Source organism: Panthera uncia, chromosome D2 (assembly GCF_023721935.1).
Source record: "Panthera uncia isolate 11264 chromosome D2, Puncia_PCG_1.0, whole genome shotgun sequence".
Taxonomy (NCBI): domain Eukaryota; kingdom Metazoa; phylum Chordata; class Mammalia; order Carnivora; family Felidae; genus Panthera; species Panthera uncia.
In genome coordinates, this window is record NC_064818.1 from 53,503,766 (window position 1) to 53,522,069 (window position 18,304).

Sequence of the window (18,304 nt, forward strand, 5' to 3'; positions counted from 1 at the left end):
TTGAGACCTAGTATGTCCTAGGTATTTGTGTATATTATTCTCATAAAAAACCCTGCAAGGGAAGTAAGAAAAACAAGTTCATTGAGTACTTTGTTCAAGATTACACGGCTAGTGAAGGACAGAACCAGCAAGATTAAGACATAGGCCTAAGTGGCCCATGTATAGGTAAGAAAAAGATAACAGGTAAAATTTCATTTTTTTTAACATTTATTCATTTTTGAGAGACAGAGCATGAGTTGGGGAGGGGCAGAGACAGAGGGAGACACAGAATCCGAAGCAGGCTCCAGGCTCCGAAATGTCAGCCCAGAGCCCAGTGCGGGGCTCAGACTCACGGACTGTGAGATCATAACCTGAGCTGAAGTCAGCCGCTTAACCGACTGAGCAACCCAGGTGCCCCATAACAGATAAAATTTTAAAGTTTTGCGTTTGTCTAGGGGGAAAAGGGGGAGACAATACATTGGAGGTAACAGGCAAGTGCTTTTAAGTAGGGACTTTTATTTTACTTACATGATTTTCTCTCAAGGGTTATTCTAATTGTCTGCCGTTATTTTAAGTGCATTTATCATCCTGGATAAAAGTTCTATTTGATATTTTTATAAAATGATGACTCCAATTTCAAAAGATACTTGAGTGGCTATTTGGTTGCCTTCAAGGTCTTGAGATTATTTGTGCATTTCATGTGTCTGACATGCATACTGACAGACATACAGCAGACTCAGTGAATGTTGGCTGGTTGGGTGAAAGAATAATAATGAACACTTTCAACTTTTACAACATTTAGTTCACTCATTAAACAAACTCATAAGGTAGGTTGCATTATCATCTCCATTTTACAAATGAGGACACCAAGACACAGAACTTGCCCAAGTTCACACACTCTATTATTGGTGGAGCATGGATTACAAGCAGAGATTGAGGCAACTCACTCTCAAGCCCCTGCATTAAACCATAGTAGTATCCTGCTTCTTGGCTCATGGGAGAGTTACATCACTCAGGTTGTTAGTAGAATAGTATATCCATCTTGATGCTTCACATTTTAAGACGTAGGGCAAGGTCCTTAGCCTTGGATCTTTGTACCCATGGTCCATTGACAGGCCCTAGGGGCCCATGTATCTCATGAAATTTGATTACAGTTTGTGTGTCCCCATAAATGCATATTTCCCTGGGGGAAAAGACCCATACCTCTCATCAAATTCTCGAAGAATTTTGTAATAACTACAAGATTAATCACCATGGATATAAAGAAATATTGGGGAATTTCTTGAGACAAAATTAAAATTATTAAATGCTCAAAGATACTTAATAGGTCAGTTTATTTGAAGGATTGTCTACATTTTATTTCTGCAAAGGAGACTTTGGTTAGGGGACTAGAAATTAATATTTATTAGGCACAACTAAATGCCAGGTATTAAACATATATTAGCTTATCTTAGTTCTTGTACCATTACCAAAAAGATGCTGTTTTACAATGTAGAAACTGAGGCTTAGAATGGTAAGACACATACCTGATAACATACTGGCAAGTGGTAGGACTGGGGCACCCAGAGCTAACTCTGAAGCCAATATCACCCCACTTGATGGTTAGACACAGCTGCTAAGTGCCAAGGGCATTTGGCACAACTAACCTTGCTGGGAGACAGGTTTTTAGTGATTTCCTTGCAACCCTGCCTAGAAATAGTCTATCATATGGCATCTTAAGTCCATTTTGAAGGACAGAAGTTCAGTCTGGCTTTAAGATCATGTCTCATGTGGCCTCATGTCTCATTTACATCTCTACATTCTGTTCTCTGGGATTCATTCCTGTGTAGGCAAGTTTGTCACAGCTGCAGTGGGAGCGGTTTAGCTCCCAGAGTGCGACATGTCTGAACCACTGACCTGGATGACTGGTTAGAGCATACTTCAGGCTCCTCATGGCCACAGGCCTATGTTTCCCATCTCTGTTGTCCATTTGAATATACAAACAGTCCTCCTCCTACTTCAGCTGCAGTGGACTTTGCAACATCCTTGAAACACAAAACAGGAACTCTAGTGGTTTGTTTCCTTGAGCTGCTATACAATGTTCTTCTCCTTGACTGGTGGCTTTTATTCCACCGCCTGGTTTGCCTGAAAATCTCCCTATGCAAAACCACTTGTTTGTCAAGCACTGCAAATCACAGATAGGGCCTTTGAGATCTCTTGAAACTTTTCTAGTCTCATAGAGTAGCCTATACCACTGGTGCAGGAGGGTTCTAGAGAAGTAGGTACGGCCCTCCTGCAGTGTGCTCTTGTAACAGGTGGAAAGGGGAAAGATTGCTGTCTTGGATTGAGTGTTTCTCCAGCTTTGGAGAGAAGTGAATCCTCAGCAGAGACTGGCTTAGCTCCCAGAAATTCTCCCAGTCTTTGCTCCAAGAAACCTATCCTAGCAGTGCTGAATATCAGTCGACTGGATTAGGATGATCTCATGGCTATGCTCCTTCACCTGGCTGGAATAGGCTACCTGGGGGAACAGAGTGGGGGCGGATCAGAAGAGGATGTTGTGGAGCCAGGATCATCGTGGTAGCAGCAGGAATTAGTGAACATTTACTTAAGTAGAAAAGCATTCCATATAACACTGAGGAAAACTAAAACAGAAACCTCATACTTCACACTACAAATGGATGATTTGTTTTACAAAAGATAAATCCAGTTTTCTTTAAATTGTGAATTATCTCTGCTAACATTCTAAATGATTCTATTGTTTTCCTAAAAGGAGAAAAAAAAACCTTTCCAAGTAAAATTTCCAAAGCCCATTTATATTTGATTTTATTGTCAAAAATGTGTATAGATTGTTCCCTAGGACTACCATAAGAAAGTACTACAAATTGGGTGACTTAAAAGAAAGAAAATAGATGTTCATTGTCTCCCAGTTCTGGAGGGCTAGAAATCTGAAATCAAGGTGTCAGCTTGGCCACGTTCCCTCTGAAACCCTTGGGGGAATCTTTCCTTGCCACTTCCTATCTCCTGGGGGCTTACTGGCAATCTTCAGCACTCCTAGGCTTGTATCACTCCAGTCCTCTGTCTTCACATGGCATTCTCTCTGGGCATCTATCTCTTCACATAGTCTTCTCTCTGTGCATGTCTGGGTCTATGAATTCCACCTTTGTATAAGGACAGGTGGATTGGGGCCCACCCTAATAGCCTCATCTTAATTTGACTACATCTGTAAATACCTCTTTAGGTCATATTTTGAGGTAAATTTAGGGATAGGATTTCAACATATTTTTTGGGGGAGGGTACAATTCAACCCATTATGACAGCTAAAAATGCTATTATATGAAAGCATATGACATTTAAAAAATACAGTTATCTTTACAAGTGAGTCTGTGTGTTACTCTGAAATATTGCCTTCTAACCTTTCAAAATAGTTTCAGACGTTGCTGTCTTATTCAGTGATCAAGTGTATTCCTCACTTAATTTATTAGATTTATCTTAATTAGCTGCCTTATCATTTAAGTGCTGCCTAAAAAGTATGAGAATAAAAAGCTTTGATATGACAAAATATATTACATTTCTGGGATGATCTAAGGCCTTGGATATGACTGTTCATAATGGTATCTATTTTATTCCTTAGTGTTCATCAATGTCTGCTTTTCTGCCCTAGTTCTGTGCGATGTTTCCCTAGGCTTTTAGTCTAGTTTTGTTCTCACCCCACTTGGAATCTCAAATCAAGCTTAGGGGTCCACTTAATAGACATGCATCAAAGAGGGTATAATCAAAGAGGATAGACCAAAGCTAACAACCTAATCATGGACAAGAACTTCTAGAAAGTTCATATCTGTATACATCTCCCATGGTTGGGGGCACTCACAAAAAGGAATATTACATCCCCCTTAATTTGCACTTATAAATATTGTACATTATCTATATCGTATTTTCTACACATTAAAAGTTCAACCAAGACATAATTGTCAAGCATTGGCAGTAGGCATTACAGTAGTGTACCAGTGACCATTGTGGTGGCCCAAATTTCCAGCAGCCCTGTTTTAATCCAAGAGTATTATTTTCTTATTTTGAAAATAGAGTGTTATTTTCTTACATGACTAAAAAGACTTTACATCTGTTTCTTTTAAATAAAGACATTTATTTAGAGAATTTTAGTAGCATGATAACGCAACCTCACCAAATATTCACAGTTCATCAGGTCAGACAGTAGGACAAGTCCGCGTGAGCTTCTTATAAAGATATGGGTGACCACCTCAATAGCTGTCTCCATCTTCTATCTTATTAGTGGATGGTTCATAATCCAAAATATGAAGTTTTGGGGCTTTTTCTCAAAAGTAGAAATAAAGAAAATGTCTGAAGCAATGATGTTGACCTTTTTCAAGAAATCTATGAAACTTTAACTGCATATTTCAATCTTGTCCAATCTTTTGTATTATTCTGATTGTCGATAAGAACCAGAGGCCTATGTTGATGATTCTTGATAATTTCAGCAACACTTCCAAAGTACTAGAGCAAGAAAAGATAAATGAATTAAACATTGGAATTCACATTAACTTAGAGCTCCGCTCCTCCCATCTTCTCCCACTTTCTCAAGTTAGTCAAAGTTACTAGGTCTCAGCAGACATTCTACCCAAAAAAGTCTAATTTAACAAAGGGTGTAACACTTGAGGTGACAAACTCTGGCCTTTCTTATATTTGGTAACACTAAAAACACTGGCAGCCTAAATTAGTGGAACCCCTTAGAGAAATTACTTCATTGAGTTATGATGCAATATTTTAATAGTTTTTTATTTGGTAACAAGTGTAAAACTGTCACACACTGAGTTTCTCTACATTTTTACAAAACATAGACTATCTGTTATGTTGCATAAATCTTAGATATAAGGACTGATGTAATAAATTAACCCTAGAATTTGGTGTCAGAAGAACTATTTTCCAGATTAATCCATGCTTGTTTTATTTTGTTTTCCTTTTTGAATAAAGAAGCTTTACAAATTCTCATATTTCCATTTCTGCTCTAGCTCCCAGAGCTAATTAATAATTAATTTAGAGGTAATTAATAATGTAATCCATGCCAAGTTCTTGCCATAGATATTTATTTTCCCAAATTTTAATTCCTATTGTCTATGGATTTTAAAATATTCTTCTGGAAAATTATCAATAGTTGAAAGGAACACAAAATAAATATAACACAGAACAGGAAATGAAATGCATTGATTATAAAAAAGTGCTATGATCTCACAATCATAAATAAATGCATTTAGAGTCATTTTCAAAAAGGTAGTTATTGTTTTGTCACACTGCCATAAATTTAGTAATTATTACCAATTGATTTTATTGTATTTTAATTTTTCATATAAAGACAAACATCCAGAATTAAAAGTTTTTAGTTATTTGAATACCTTCTAAATATCTATATATTGAATAAAGTATTCAGAATACTGGTCAACTTTTTCAAATGAAATACCTGTTGTCTTTTAGATAATTGGCTATCTGAATATTAGGTCAGGGAGGAGAGGTAAGAGACAGGGACCTTCAAGTATCTTCAGTTTTTATTTCTTAGCTTTCTCTTCAATCACTCAGCTCTTTGTCAATTGCCAATGAAATCAATGATATTCATTCTGTTTGCTTGGCATAGCATGTTGTTAAATTGAATGCAGTTGGAAGTTAAATTGATGGACGAAAGAACCAGGAAATGGAATAGCACAATCTCTTTTAAGTGGATTCCAAGCAAAAGTGTTCTGAACCCAGAAAACACAGGAGAGAGTTGCTATAACTACGCAAACAAACATCTCAGTCTGTCATTCTAGTCCCCGAATATTTTTGAGTATTTCTTTGTTGGAGTGTTTGGGCATTTGAAATGTTTGAAATATGGAGTTGAGGTGAGTTGAAATGTGTGAAGTAGGGAGCAGAGTTGAGAGTTGAAACATATTGGATGTAGAATGAGCATAACTTAGTTGCAATTTCCCATCAGTGCTTTTTTTTTTTTTTTGTCTATAGTAATTCATTGTTTTTGAGATATTCATACATGGACAGAAAAACAAACTGTCTGATAACTCAAAATCCCATGGTCCATAAAATAAAGCAAATAGATATCAAAGCTATAAAATTACTCAATACTGTATCTATATAATGCCAAAACAACTGCATAAAGTAGTTGAACAGTTAATCAATTGGTTTCTTTTTCTACGCAAATATAGGCAAACAGACTTTTCACAATATCCATATGGTTGACATCATGTAACCAAAGTTTTAATTTTCCATTAAGATGTTCAGTATATGGGAGAAATAACCTTTTTATTGTAGATAACTTAAGAGTTTTAATGGACTCTGTCAGCACTTCCAGATACCATTATAATAATATGCTTTTTCCCCCTTTTTTTTTCTTTTTTTGGTATCTATAGGGTGGATATGTAGGGAGTGATAGTGATAAAGACTCTATAAGCCAAAAGGAATCACTATTTACCAGAGTTTCCTTAGCAGGACAAGAGAGTCCAGAGTCCCTCTGAGAGTTCAAAATATATGAGAGAGTTTCAGGAGTTCTAAACATGACAGCTCCCTCACCTACCCTTAACCCTCTTAAAGAAGTATTGGACCATGGCCTGGGGAGGCTTTAGAATGAAACCATCCATCCAAAGTCACTCTGCCCTACTAGGATCACCATCATCTGCTACCAATGATTACTAATGAAGAGCATCTATTTTGAAAGATTTGTCAGATAAAGGTTTCAGTGAGAATGACGTTTTTTTCTGAGTAGGAAAAAGCAGACAGTTCTGTTAAAATTTAACTGGTTTTATTTAAAAAAATTTTTTTTTAACATTTATTTATTTTGAGACAAAGAGAGAGCATGAACAGGGGAGGGTCAGAGAAAGAGGGAGACACAGAATCTGAAACAGGCTCCAGGCTCTGAGCTGTCAGCACAGAGCCCGACGTGGGGCTCGAACCCACAGACCGTGAGATCATGACCTGAGCCGAAGTCGGATGCTTAACCGACTGAGCCACCCAGGCGCCCCCCCTTTTTTTTTTAATTTTTGTTTTAACATTTATTTATTTTTGAGACAGAGAGAGAGAGAGAGAGAGCATGAACAGGGGAGGATTAGAGAAAGAGGGAGAAAGATTTAACTGGTTTTAAATGATAATGCAATCTATATTTTAAAACCCAAGTTTGGTCTTGATCTATGTTTTGTGTCTTCAGTTTCAGGGCTTTTTGCATTTTCTGATTATCTGAGACCTTATTAAAGGCAAAATAAAACCCCAAACTATAAAACTCCTAGAAGAAAACAGGGGAAAATTTTCATGAGATTGTATTTGGCAATGATTTCTTGAATATGGCACCAAAAAACGCAGGCAACAAAACCAAAAATAGACAAATATGACTACATTAAATTTAAAAACTTCTGTTCATCAATGGTCACAATCAAAAGAGTGAAACAGCAGTCCATAGAATGGGGGAAAATATTTGCAAATCACCTATCTGACAATGGTTTAAAACTTAGAATATATAAAGAACTCCCACAACACAAAACCAAAAGATCAAATAACCCAATTTAAAAATGGGCAAAGGACTTGAATAGACATTTCTTTAGAGATGATATACAAATGAAAAGATGCTCAAAATCACTAATCACCAGAGAAATTCAAATCAAAATCCCAGTAAGATATCACCTCTCACCCATTAAGATAACTACTATTTAAAAATCCCAGAAAACTTCACGTGTTTGTGAGGCATGTGGAAAAGTTGGAGCCCTTGAGCACTGTTGGTAGGATTGTAAAATGAGGTAATCACTACAGAAAACAATATGGAGGCTCCTCAAAAATTTTAAAATAGAACTACCATATGATCCAGCAATCCCACTTCTGGATATATACTTGGAAGAACTGAAAGCAGGGTCTCAAAGACCTTTTCATGCCCATGTTCATAGAAGAACTATTTATGAGAGCCATCAACAATAGCCAAAGGTCCATCAACAGATGAGTGGATAAACACACTGTGGTATACAATATAAGGGAATACTATGCAGCCTCAAAATGGAAAGAAATCTTGTCACATAATGCACAGCATGGATAAACCTTGAGGATATAATGCTACATGGAATAAGCCAGTCACAAAAGGACAAATATTGTATGATCCTGCTTATATTAGGTATCTAAAGCAGTCAAATTCATAGAAATAGAAAGTAGAATGATAATTGCCAAGGACTGGGGGAAAGTGGAAAAGGGGAGTTGTTTTCAATGAACATAGAACTTCAAATATGCAAGATTAAAAGCTCTGGAGATCTGTTTTACAACATTGCAAATATATTTAACATTACTAAACTACACACTTAAAAATGACTAATATGGTAAATTTTAAGATATGAATTTTTTTATAATTAAAAAAAAGGCAAAATAAAGAATATATTTATTGACAGAAGACCTTATCGGTTTGTTTTACAAATGCTACTCTCCTGCCTGTAATCAATCAACAAATAAATTCATCATTTAATAAGTATATATCAAATATCCACTAAAGTCAGCTATTCTTCTGTGATTCTGGAAATACAGAGATGAGCAAGACCTATTTTAGTCCGTGGCCTCATCTAGTGGAGAAGATGACAATTATGACAATTTCTAACAATTCAGATGCTTTCTAACAAGTGCTGGGTTCGGAATGGGTATAGCTCTTTCTGAAGGAGTATTGAAAATAAATATTTCTTAACATGAATTTTTAAATGCTATTTCCTCTGCTTAGATTGTTCTTTCCACTTTTCTCCTTCTCATCTTTAACTTTCATTTTAGCTACTCAAATTCAACCCATTACTCCAGGCCAGTACAAGTTTCACTCCCTTTCTGACCATTTATGGATTATTCCAGCCCATATTTCAGGGCTCACTTATAAAAACAAACTGGCTAAGAAGAGGTATGGTAAACATTGAGTTTAGTCCAGATTAAAGAGGGGTTGGACTTTAAATCTTGTTAGTACTCAAGACCTACTGTAATGCTTTTCTCTTGCTGGAGGCCCAAAAGCTCATTTGGGTCCATGGGAATCTAATATATCAACACAAGTTTCTGCATCTCTTCTGATCCTTCCTTGGTCATCTACTTTTAAATTTTTCTTAATGTTTATTTATTTTTGAGAGAGAGACAGAGCATGAGTGGAGGAGGGGCAGAGAGAGAGGGAGACAGAATCCAAAGCAGGCTCCAGGCTCCAAGCGGTCAGTACAGAGCCCGACACGGGGCTCGAACTCACGAACCGTGAGATCATGACCTGAGTCAAAGTTGGATGCTCAAGCGACTGAGCCACCCAGGTGCCCCCTTGGTCATCTGCTTTGGTATTTGAATTGAGATCCTAGTTCTTGACTTAGGAGCTCTGGACACTGACCTTCATTCTTACAACATTAATTCTACTTGACATTTCAACTTTGATTTCTATATTCCTCTGAACCAAAATACTGAATCAGACTGAGTCCACTAAGTAACAGGATAAAGGGACTAAGTGCAGCCTTTACATCATGCAAGTCTATCCTCCTGTCTTCTGTAGATTATGCTGCCTGAACACAGTATTTTATCTTGTACTCTTTTTATGACATGTATGCAAGCCTCACACCGAGTGCCCTTGCATCCTTTCTCTTCATTTCTAGCACCTAACACACTATGACATCATTGTGCTCAATACATAGTTATAGAGTTGGATTAAAAGAGATGTTACTGACCTCTTCACCATTTTTCTTCCTGCCCAAAGCATACTGCTTTGTTGCTTCGATAAATCGCACAGGGATATTATATACTCGCTTATTAAAGAATACAACTAGTGTATATGGCTGTTTGGAATCATGGCCGGAGCTTTTCCGAATAAGAAATGATCCATCCTGTTTATTAAAAGAAAAACATGATTATGGTGAGTATACTTATGTTTTCACAGGTTATTAATCAGTTCATACCTACATTATATTCAAAATGTAATTATTGAGCTATGTAATTTTCATCATTGATTATAGTTTATTATTTTCCAAGAAAATACTTCAGTAAAATATATACTTACAGAAAATCCGGAGTGAGGTCAATGCCAGCTTTTTGATGCATGAAATAAGATGTTATATTTATAGATTTAGAAATGTTTAATCTTTAGATTAAGATTAAATAAAAAGGGCACTCTTGAACTAGGAACCATGTCTACAAGTTACCTATGACTAAAAGAAATACGAAACAAATTCCATTTAAAAGTACTATGAGAAGAAAGCAGAAATTGGGAATCAAAACATTTGATGTGATGAGAATTCTCTTCCCCAAAACTTATACTGAAGCAGAAAAAACTGTAACACAACATACCAAATTAATTAAATATTTTATAAAATATTCTAGGGGTGTCTGTCTGGCAGTAGAGCATGAAACTCTTAATCTTGGGGTCGTGAGTTTGAGCCACATGTTGGGTGTAGAGATTACTTAAAATGAATACATAATTTAAAAACTTAAAAAATAAATATTCTATATCAGAAATTCAAAAATTTTGAACAAAAAATGGACAAAAAGCAGAAGGAAGAAATGCACCAAGAGTTCATCAAACTCAGGAAGGAAACTGAAGAGAAAGACAAATCTGGGTCAGAAATGAGGAAATTACAAGATGCCCAAGGGACAATACCTTTAAATGAAGATACGATAAATGAGTAAAGGAAGGCATGGAAGCAACCAAGACAGAAAACAACAACAAAAAAGGAGATTTAAAAGAAGAAGAAGAAGAAGAAGAAGAAGAAGAAGAAGAAGAAGAAATACAATAGGGTCAGAGTGGTTTAAATGGAAGAAAGACAAAAAAGCCCCAAAATGCATGTAATTTGAATCCTTGAAGAGAAAAACAAAACAATAGAAGAGAACTACTGTTTAAGACTGGAATTTTATTGGAAAATTTATTTGTTGGAAAAATAAATTTATTGGAAATAAATTTATTGGAAATAAGAGAAAACTTAAATCTATATATAGAAAGGGGTTCCATCTATCTGAAAAAATTGACCTGAAAATCAACTCAGAGATACATTCTAGAAAACTATTAGATTTTAAAAACAAAAGGTCTGCAGAGCCTTCAGACTAAAATATGAAATTACACATAAGGGTAAGAAAATAACATTAGCATCGGACTTCTCAAAAACATCCTATAAAACAAGGTGGGGCACCAGGGTGGCTCGGTTGGTTAAGCGTCTGACTCTTGGTCTCAGCTCAGTTCGTGATCTCACGGATCACAAGTTCGAGCCCCACATTGGGCTCTGTGCTGATGCATGGAGCCTACTTAGGATTCTGTCTCTCCTTCTTTCTGCTCCTCCCCTCTGTGTGTGTATGTGTGTGCTCTCTCTCTCTCTGTCTCAAAAAAGAAAATAAACTTAAAAAAAAAACAACAAGACCATACAATGGAGCAACACTTTCAAAACTCAAGACAAGGGTTTTTATAAGCTGTCAAGGTATCCTCCAGGTTATCAGGTTATAAAAAAAACAGCTTTGAATGTGCAAGAACTCAGGGAATAATGTAAACATAGTCCTTCCTGAGAATCTACTACAAGGTGAGATTTGTCAAACAAAAAGAGATAACTGGAAAGCCAGCCAGCAAAGGGATGAATGGAAAGCATTTAATATATTTAATTGTAGAGGTAGGACTAGAGCAAAGGTAGCAAAAACCAGTATGTAAATGTCATATATTCTGACAAAGTAGGTGCAAGTGAAAAAAAAAAAAAAAAAAAAAAGGAAGAAGGAAAGAGCAAGAAAGGGAAAGGTGGCACTTTAATTTTGGATTTTCTAAACTAACTGCTTCTAGTGTTTCCTACATGATTTGCCTTGGACTCTCTAAAAATTTACTTCCAGGTACTTTCTGCCACCTTGACCTTGATCTTTTAACCCATGCATTGATCCAAAATAGACTGTTACTTCTCACTCCTGAATGGATCTCATGTAGGAGCAAGCCTTACAGCGATCTGCCCCTGCAGCCTTCTCTCCCACTGTTTGGAGAGCAGTGGGGCCTATGGATCCTTGCAAAGGAAGGACAAATAGAAATAAGATGTAGGAACAAAGAGGGAGATGCTTGAAGGACAGGAGGGGATGGCAATGGCTCTTGAATAAGTAAATAAAAAAGATCCCTGCATCTATAATCGCTGCAATTATTTGGTCAGCGAATTATTGGGATGACAGCTGTGCCTATAGTAGACTGGGAACAGAATATGGGATTTAAAAATGGTCACACCTGGGGCACCTGGGTGGCTCAGTGGGTTAAGCATCTGACTTCGGCTCAGGTCATGATCTCATGGTTTGTGAGTTCGAGCCCCACGTCCAGCTCTGTGCTGACAGCTTGGAGCCTGGAACCTGCTTCGGATTCTGTGTCTCCCTCTCTCTCTGCCCCTCCCCTGCTCAGGCTCTGTTTCTCTCTCCTCTCTCTCTCTCTCTCAAAAATGAATAAACATTAAAAACGTCTTTTAAATGGTCAAACCTTGTTTGATCTGTATAAAGCCTCCTCAGCAGACTTTCGATCGCAGGCACCGGCATACCACGGCTTGCAGTGGATGTCAGCTTCCTGTGAAATGGAAAAGAATGTCAGTAGCACAGTACCTTCTGTGCACTGAAAACAAAGTCCCACTTTGCATTACCAAGACAAATCTGTGTTTGGACCAGTAATTTGAAAATGAGTTTTCTGCTTCTTTTGATCAATCACAGGATTACATAATTGACTTTTTTCTCATTTGGCCTTAGTGCTTGAGCATTCTTATCAATCAATCAATCAATCAATCCTGCCTGATTCCTGAGCCATTTATTCCTTCCTCCTAAATAAGTTATAATCTCCCTTTCTATTGTGATCTTATTGTTGTTGCTTTGTGGAGTGCTTCTTAATTTCCAAAATGTTTTTACCAAATATTATCTTATTTGATTCTTTTAACTGTTTTGAAGGCAAGAAGGACACATAATATCATCCTTATTTGACATCTGAGAAAGCTTAGGGAGACTTGCCCAAGGGCATACAGAGTTCTTTCTCTGTCTTTTTAAAAACTGTGCTGCGTTGTGTGTTTTAATATCATATGCCTCCACAGATCTATTCTGAGAAAATTACACAGTTTAAATAGAATCTATGTGAGAGGAAGAACAATAAAAACAACATACTTCTTTGCTAGTTTTGAAGAAACACGATTGTTATTTAGGGCATCTAGAATACAAAGTGGAATACATCGAGCAGGGACTTAATCCCTGAAAAAGAAAAGTGTAGTCTGTATCCATCAGCAAGTGATAACTCACAAGCTGACTTTTAAAATACAGTCTGTCCTCAAGCTTTACCCCAAACCCCTTACAAGAAAACACGCCCTTTCCTGCATTTTAATGGTAGCAATAAGAGTTCATTCATACCTGTTCTGACAAATGAGGGTTAGATGAAAATTGGCCATCCACAGCTGGGCTTCCCCCTTCTGGAAATCCTGGAAGGGATTTGAAAAATCAACGGGGTCTTCATCTTATCTTGAGAAGTTATTATGTCCATACTCTTAACACTGTGCTAGGCGCTGCAGGGGGCACACACACTGACAAATCATTCACACACCAAAAAAAATCCTTAATTGCAGTGGTTCTCAAAGCATGGTCTGAGGACCTCAGGAATCCCCAGGATTCTTTCAGAGAGGTTGTGAGGTCTTTTCCAAATCCGTATCTTTGTGAAGCCCAAAGTTCTTCATATACTTCAGCCAGAAAAACATTGCAACAGATTGAATGTAGAGGCAGATATGAGAATCCAGCTGTCCCTGTTAGTCTAGGCATTAAAGAGACTTCAAAAATGCAAAACAATGCCACTCTTTCCACTCAATTGTTTTTGTTTGGAAAATATAGTGGTTTTTCATGAAAATATTTTATGTTAACATGTAATGGGTTTAACATTTTTAAAGGAAAAAATAAAAGTTTTAATTAAAAATGGATTAATAAATATGTTTTAAATGTCTGTTTTAATTAATACACTAAGTATCAATAGAAAGAAACATGTGAACCAAAGGTCTTTGGGTCTGCAATGATTTTAAGAGTGTTTAAACGGTCCTGAGACCAAGACATGTGAAAATTGCTGCCTTAAGGCATAAACTTCCTCAAGGAGTTTATCGTCTAAATAGAGTCTATATAGTCTAAATAGAGACACATGAAATACAGAAAATACTACATTCATTCATTCATTCATTCATCATCGTGTGCCTGCCATGGATCAAGGCATTGGGGATAGATATATAGCGGTCAAACAAAACAGCAAAATGCCCTTCCCTCATGGAGCTTAAGTTTTAATGGAGTGATTGAGACAGGCAATAAAGACATAAGAAATATGTATGCAATATTACAGAGTTGTAAGTGCAAGGAGAAAAATAAGCAGGGAAGGGGGTTGGGGTTAGCTTTGGAAAAGCAATATGTTGAAATAGGCTAGTCGGGAAGGCCTCACTGAGGTGACATTTAGGTAAGATCTGCAGTGAGAGAGGGAGGAGGCATGCAGATATCTCAGGAAAGAGTGTTCCAGGTAAGGGGAATGGGGCAAGGGGCCTAGCATGTTTGAGGGATGGAGAGGGGGTCACTATGCCTGGAGTGTGGAGGGAAAAGGAGAGAAAAATAAGGGATGAAGTCAGACACCAGGTAATGAAGGGACCAGCGGTGTAGGACTTGGTGGACCCCTTAGCATGACTTGAGCCTTAACAGACACGGTATGGGAAGCTTTTGGAGGGTTTTGAACAGAGTAGTAATGTAATCTGCCTGTCTTTCAACAAGGTCACTCTGGCTGCAGGGCTGGAAATAGATCCAAGAAAGCAAGGGCAGAGAGAAGAGGCCAGTTTGGTGTTCTTGCAAGCCCAGGCAGGAGACGATGATGGCCTAGAACAGATGGTGGCAGTGGATGGTTGGATATCAATCATATTTTGAAAGAATAGCTGGAAGGTGTGTGAAGAAAGCAAGCGAGGGATGCCTGGGTGGCTCAGTGGGCTAAGCATCCGACTTCGGCTCAGGTCATGATCTCACAGTTCATGGGTTCGAGCCCCTCATCAGGCTCTGTGCTGACAGCTCAGAGCCTGGAGCCTGCTTCGGATTCTGTGTCTCCCTCTCTCTCTGCTCCCCCTGCCACTCACACTGTCTGTCTCTGTCTCTCTCAAAAATAAACATTTAAAAAGTTTTTTTAAAAAAACAAGCAATGTGCTCGCTTCGGCAGCACATATACTAAAAATTGGAACGATACAGAGAAGATTAGCATGGCCCCTGCGCAAGGATGACATGCAAATTCGTGAAGCGTTCCATAACAAAAATAAAATAAAATAAAAAAATAAATAAAAATAAAAAAAATAAAAATAAAAAAGCAAGCAAGCCAGCAAGCCAGCAGTCCTGGGGAACTCTAAGTTTTTGACCAGAGCAACCAGAATTGTCCTTTATTAGGAAGGGAAGCATGCAGGAGAAACAGGCTTAGATGTCTTCTCCTGGATGTTCAAAAGCGACAGCCACCCGTTGTAACAGGATCGGGCAGTGATGGCTTGGTGGGCCCAGCAAGGCTGGGCATGAAGGAAGGGTGCGCTCTCATGGGTCGGGACAGTACTCCTGGGTGGGCACAGCCACAGAAGGTGGGGGGTCAGGCTCTCCCAGGCCACACAGTATAAGGTGGTTGGTGGTTATTGCAGCTTGGGCAGTTAGGGGAGTTCAAGCCTGATATTTTCTGACCCTGGAATAAGTGCCAGTCCTGTTCTACTTTCCGCATCTTGGTTCATTTTGTCCTCACCTGGGCCCATTGTGGGAGGAGCTATTAGACCCCATTTTCCAGCTGAGGCCCTGACCGCCCCATCCGAAACAGCAGACTCCACTGCCTCCCTTACTCTGTGACCCTACCCCTGCCAACTTGCTTTCTTTTTCTTTATAGCACTTTAACGTTTACCCGATAGCATATGATTTATCCAGTTGTTTCTGGTTTTTGTCTATCTCCCCTGGTAGAATAGAAGCTCCATAGGGGCAGGGATTCATTTGTTTTGTTCAGTGCTGTCTACCCTGTGTCTAGAACAGTGTCTGGCATGTGGCAGATGGTTAGTAAGGATTTGTCAGTTGAAAAAATGACTTAGGTTGAAAAACAATAAAAAGTATAATAAAGCTTTACACAGTGAAAAAGAAAATTTCTGTAGCCAAACCATTTGCACTTTGTGTTCAGAATTTAAGAATACATATGTATTTTATATATATGTTTGAATTTCATTTATTTAAGATAAATAAAAAATCTAATTTAAACCTGAAAACTGATTAACATAAATGCACATAATTTTTTTGTTTATAACGATTATTTTCTTTATTTATGTTTACCAAATCTTGCTTATTTTGGAATATCTTCCAAATTACCCATGCACACTGAGGTTTTGTTTTTTCATTTTTTCCTACATTTGAGTAGAAGGGAAATCAAAGTTTGGGCAGTTCTGTTCTACAAGTCTGACTTCATATGTTTTTAGGGTGATGTTCTATTTGCCTTGGGAAAATTATCCAGCTATTTGCCAAATATTTTTAGGGTAGCTTTTATGGATATGTTTCATGAGCATCAAAGTGTCTTTTAGATTTAATTTCAATAACTATCATTTATTGAAGACCTTGTATATACAAAGCAATATATCAGGTACTTAATCTTATTTTGAAAACAGTTGTACTATTTTTATTAAAAAATTAAATATAAAAGATGCCCAGTATGACTGGTAACATATTGAATCAATACTAAAAAAAGAAAAATGATCTCAGATTTATTTACTTTTGAAAATTACTCCATGAAACAAATACTCTTTTTTAAAATCTTCGTTTGTTTGTTTGTTTTGAGAGAGAGAGAGTGTGCACATGCAAGTGTGAGTGGGGGCGAGGCAGAGAGAGAGAGGGAGAGACAGAGAATCTCAAGCCGGCTCCACACCGTCAGCACAGAGCCTGATGAGGGGCTTGATCACAAACTAAGAGACCACGACCTGAGCCGAAATCAGCAGTTGGACGCTTAACCAGGCAAGCCACTCAGGTGTCCTGAAATAAATATTGTGGCTCCATCTAACAGAAAAGGAAACAAGTCAGAGAGGGTACTAAGGTCCTCCAGCTGGAAGTGTTGCTCAGACATGAAAATCCAGCCTTACCTACAACGTGATATTGTTTTTCATGTTTCACCGTACTTACTTGGCAGAGGTACAGGTTTGTGATGGATTTGTCTGCAAGGAAGAATTTCAGATTAATTAAAGGGCAAAGCACAAGATGAACAAGTCTGACATTTTGCTTGTACTGAAGATGCTCTGATCAGGGGCATCACAAAGGAGTCAACCCAAATGGCCAATAAAACATATCGAAGGACAGATAAGGCACCAAAAGCTTCAAGGTAAGTAAAACTATCCCCTTTAGTTTTTGAAAAGGAAGGACCTTGACTAAAGTGTTAGATTTTAGTGAAGACCAATAAACCCAAATATTAGGTCTTTGTGAGTCTAAGAAGTTCTTTTAAAGTTCTTTCCTACTTAACACCTTTAAAAATTTTAATTGCGAAACAATGAATGTCAGATCTTTACCAAGCACTAAGCCCGTGTCACTATGCAATGTAACGATACAGGTGTTAGGGAAACTTATTTTTAAAGGAAGGGATTCTTACTTCTGGGCAGGAGGAAACACTGATGACTGCATATTTTCTTGTCTGTGACTAGATGCTCGGTGGCGTTCAGCAGGTATGGGTTTTTCTGCATGGAGAAAGTTTTCATATCAGACTAGAGTGAAATGTCTGTTCCCAACCCAGCAACATCAACCGAGAAGAAACGGATTTGGTCCGATGTTTTCCTATGAACACGTCTTTCACCAGGATGCCATCTGTTTGTGCACCTGTCAGTCTGGTGATGTGTTTGCACTATTAGGACCGGGCATCCTACCCAGCAGTGTTGCAGGCACACCTCACAGTTCTGTGGCAATATACATGGGGACTGAGCCACGGGGGCTGGACCTTTAAATGTGTGAGTAAAGGTGGGAGCCAGAGACGAACAAGTTTGACCCACACCTGTATCCCTCACACAGGTGTTGCAACACACTTAGTTTATCTCCATTAGTCATAAGAGGTGTTATAAGTAATTTCTTACTGATAAGAGGTAAAATATGAGAGTTTGCAAATAATCTACTCTTTTTGCAAAATTAACTGAGCAAATTCAAGGTCATCCTGATAATAATGTTAATCACATTTGCATTTCATTGTGTTTTCCTGAGTGGGAGAAGAAAGGGTGGGTTATAACTGGTACACAGGGAAATGGGTAAACCTGAAATGTAAGAAATTTATGCTGAATTTATGTTGAACTTTACCGCTGGACCATGGATAAATGTGATGATAAATTATTTTAATGCTTTGTTCTCCTTCAAATTTGGTCTA

General features: G+C 37.8%; 1 protein-coding gene and 1 non-coding gene across 3 annotated transcripts in view; one reads left to right on the forward strand and one right to left on the reverse strand.

Annotated features, from left to right (window-relative positions):
- Nucleotides 1-4,049: 4,049 nt before the first annotated feature.
- The window catches only part of BLNK (B cell linker), a 75,159-nt gene continuing 60,904 nt past the window's right edge, over nucleotides 4,050-18,304 (reverse strand). The window contains exons 13-18 of one of the 2 annotated variants that reach the window (XM_049646459.1): nucleotides 17,546-17,630; nucleotides 17,086-17,117; nucleotides 13,309-13,376; nucleotides 12,404-12,487; nucleotides 9,654-9,809; nucleotides 4,050-4,467 (exon numbers count right to left, since the gene is read on the reverse strand). In XM_049646459.1, coding sequence (XP_049502416.1) covers nucleotides 4,348-4,467; nucleotides 9,654-9,809; nucleotides 12,404-12,487; nucleotides 13,309-13,376; nucleotides 17,086-17,117; nucleotides 17,546-17,630 — 545 coding nt within the window. In that variant the 3' untranslated portion in view covers nucleotides 4,050-4,347. The remainder of the gene's footprint in view (nucleotides 4,468-9,653; nucleotides 9,810-12,403; nucleotides 12,488-13,308; nucleotides 13,377-17,085; nucleotides 17,118-17,545; nucleotides 17,631-18,304) is intronic. The other variant, XM_049646460.1, reaches the window with a different exon arrangement.
- Nucleotides 15,106-15,213, forward strand: LOC125933607 (U6 spliceosomal RNA). Its single transcript, XR_007461021.1, has one exon. It is a non-coding gene; the product is annotated as a U6 spliceosomal RNA (small nuclear RNA).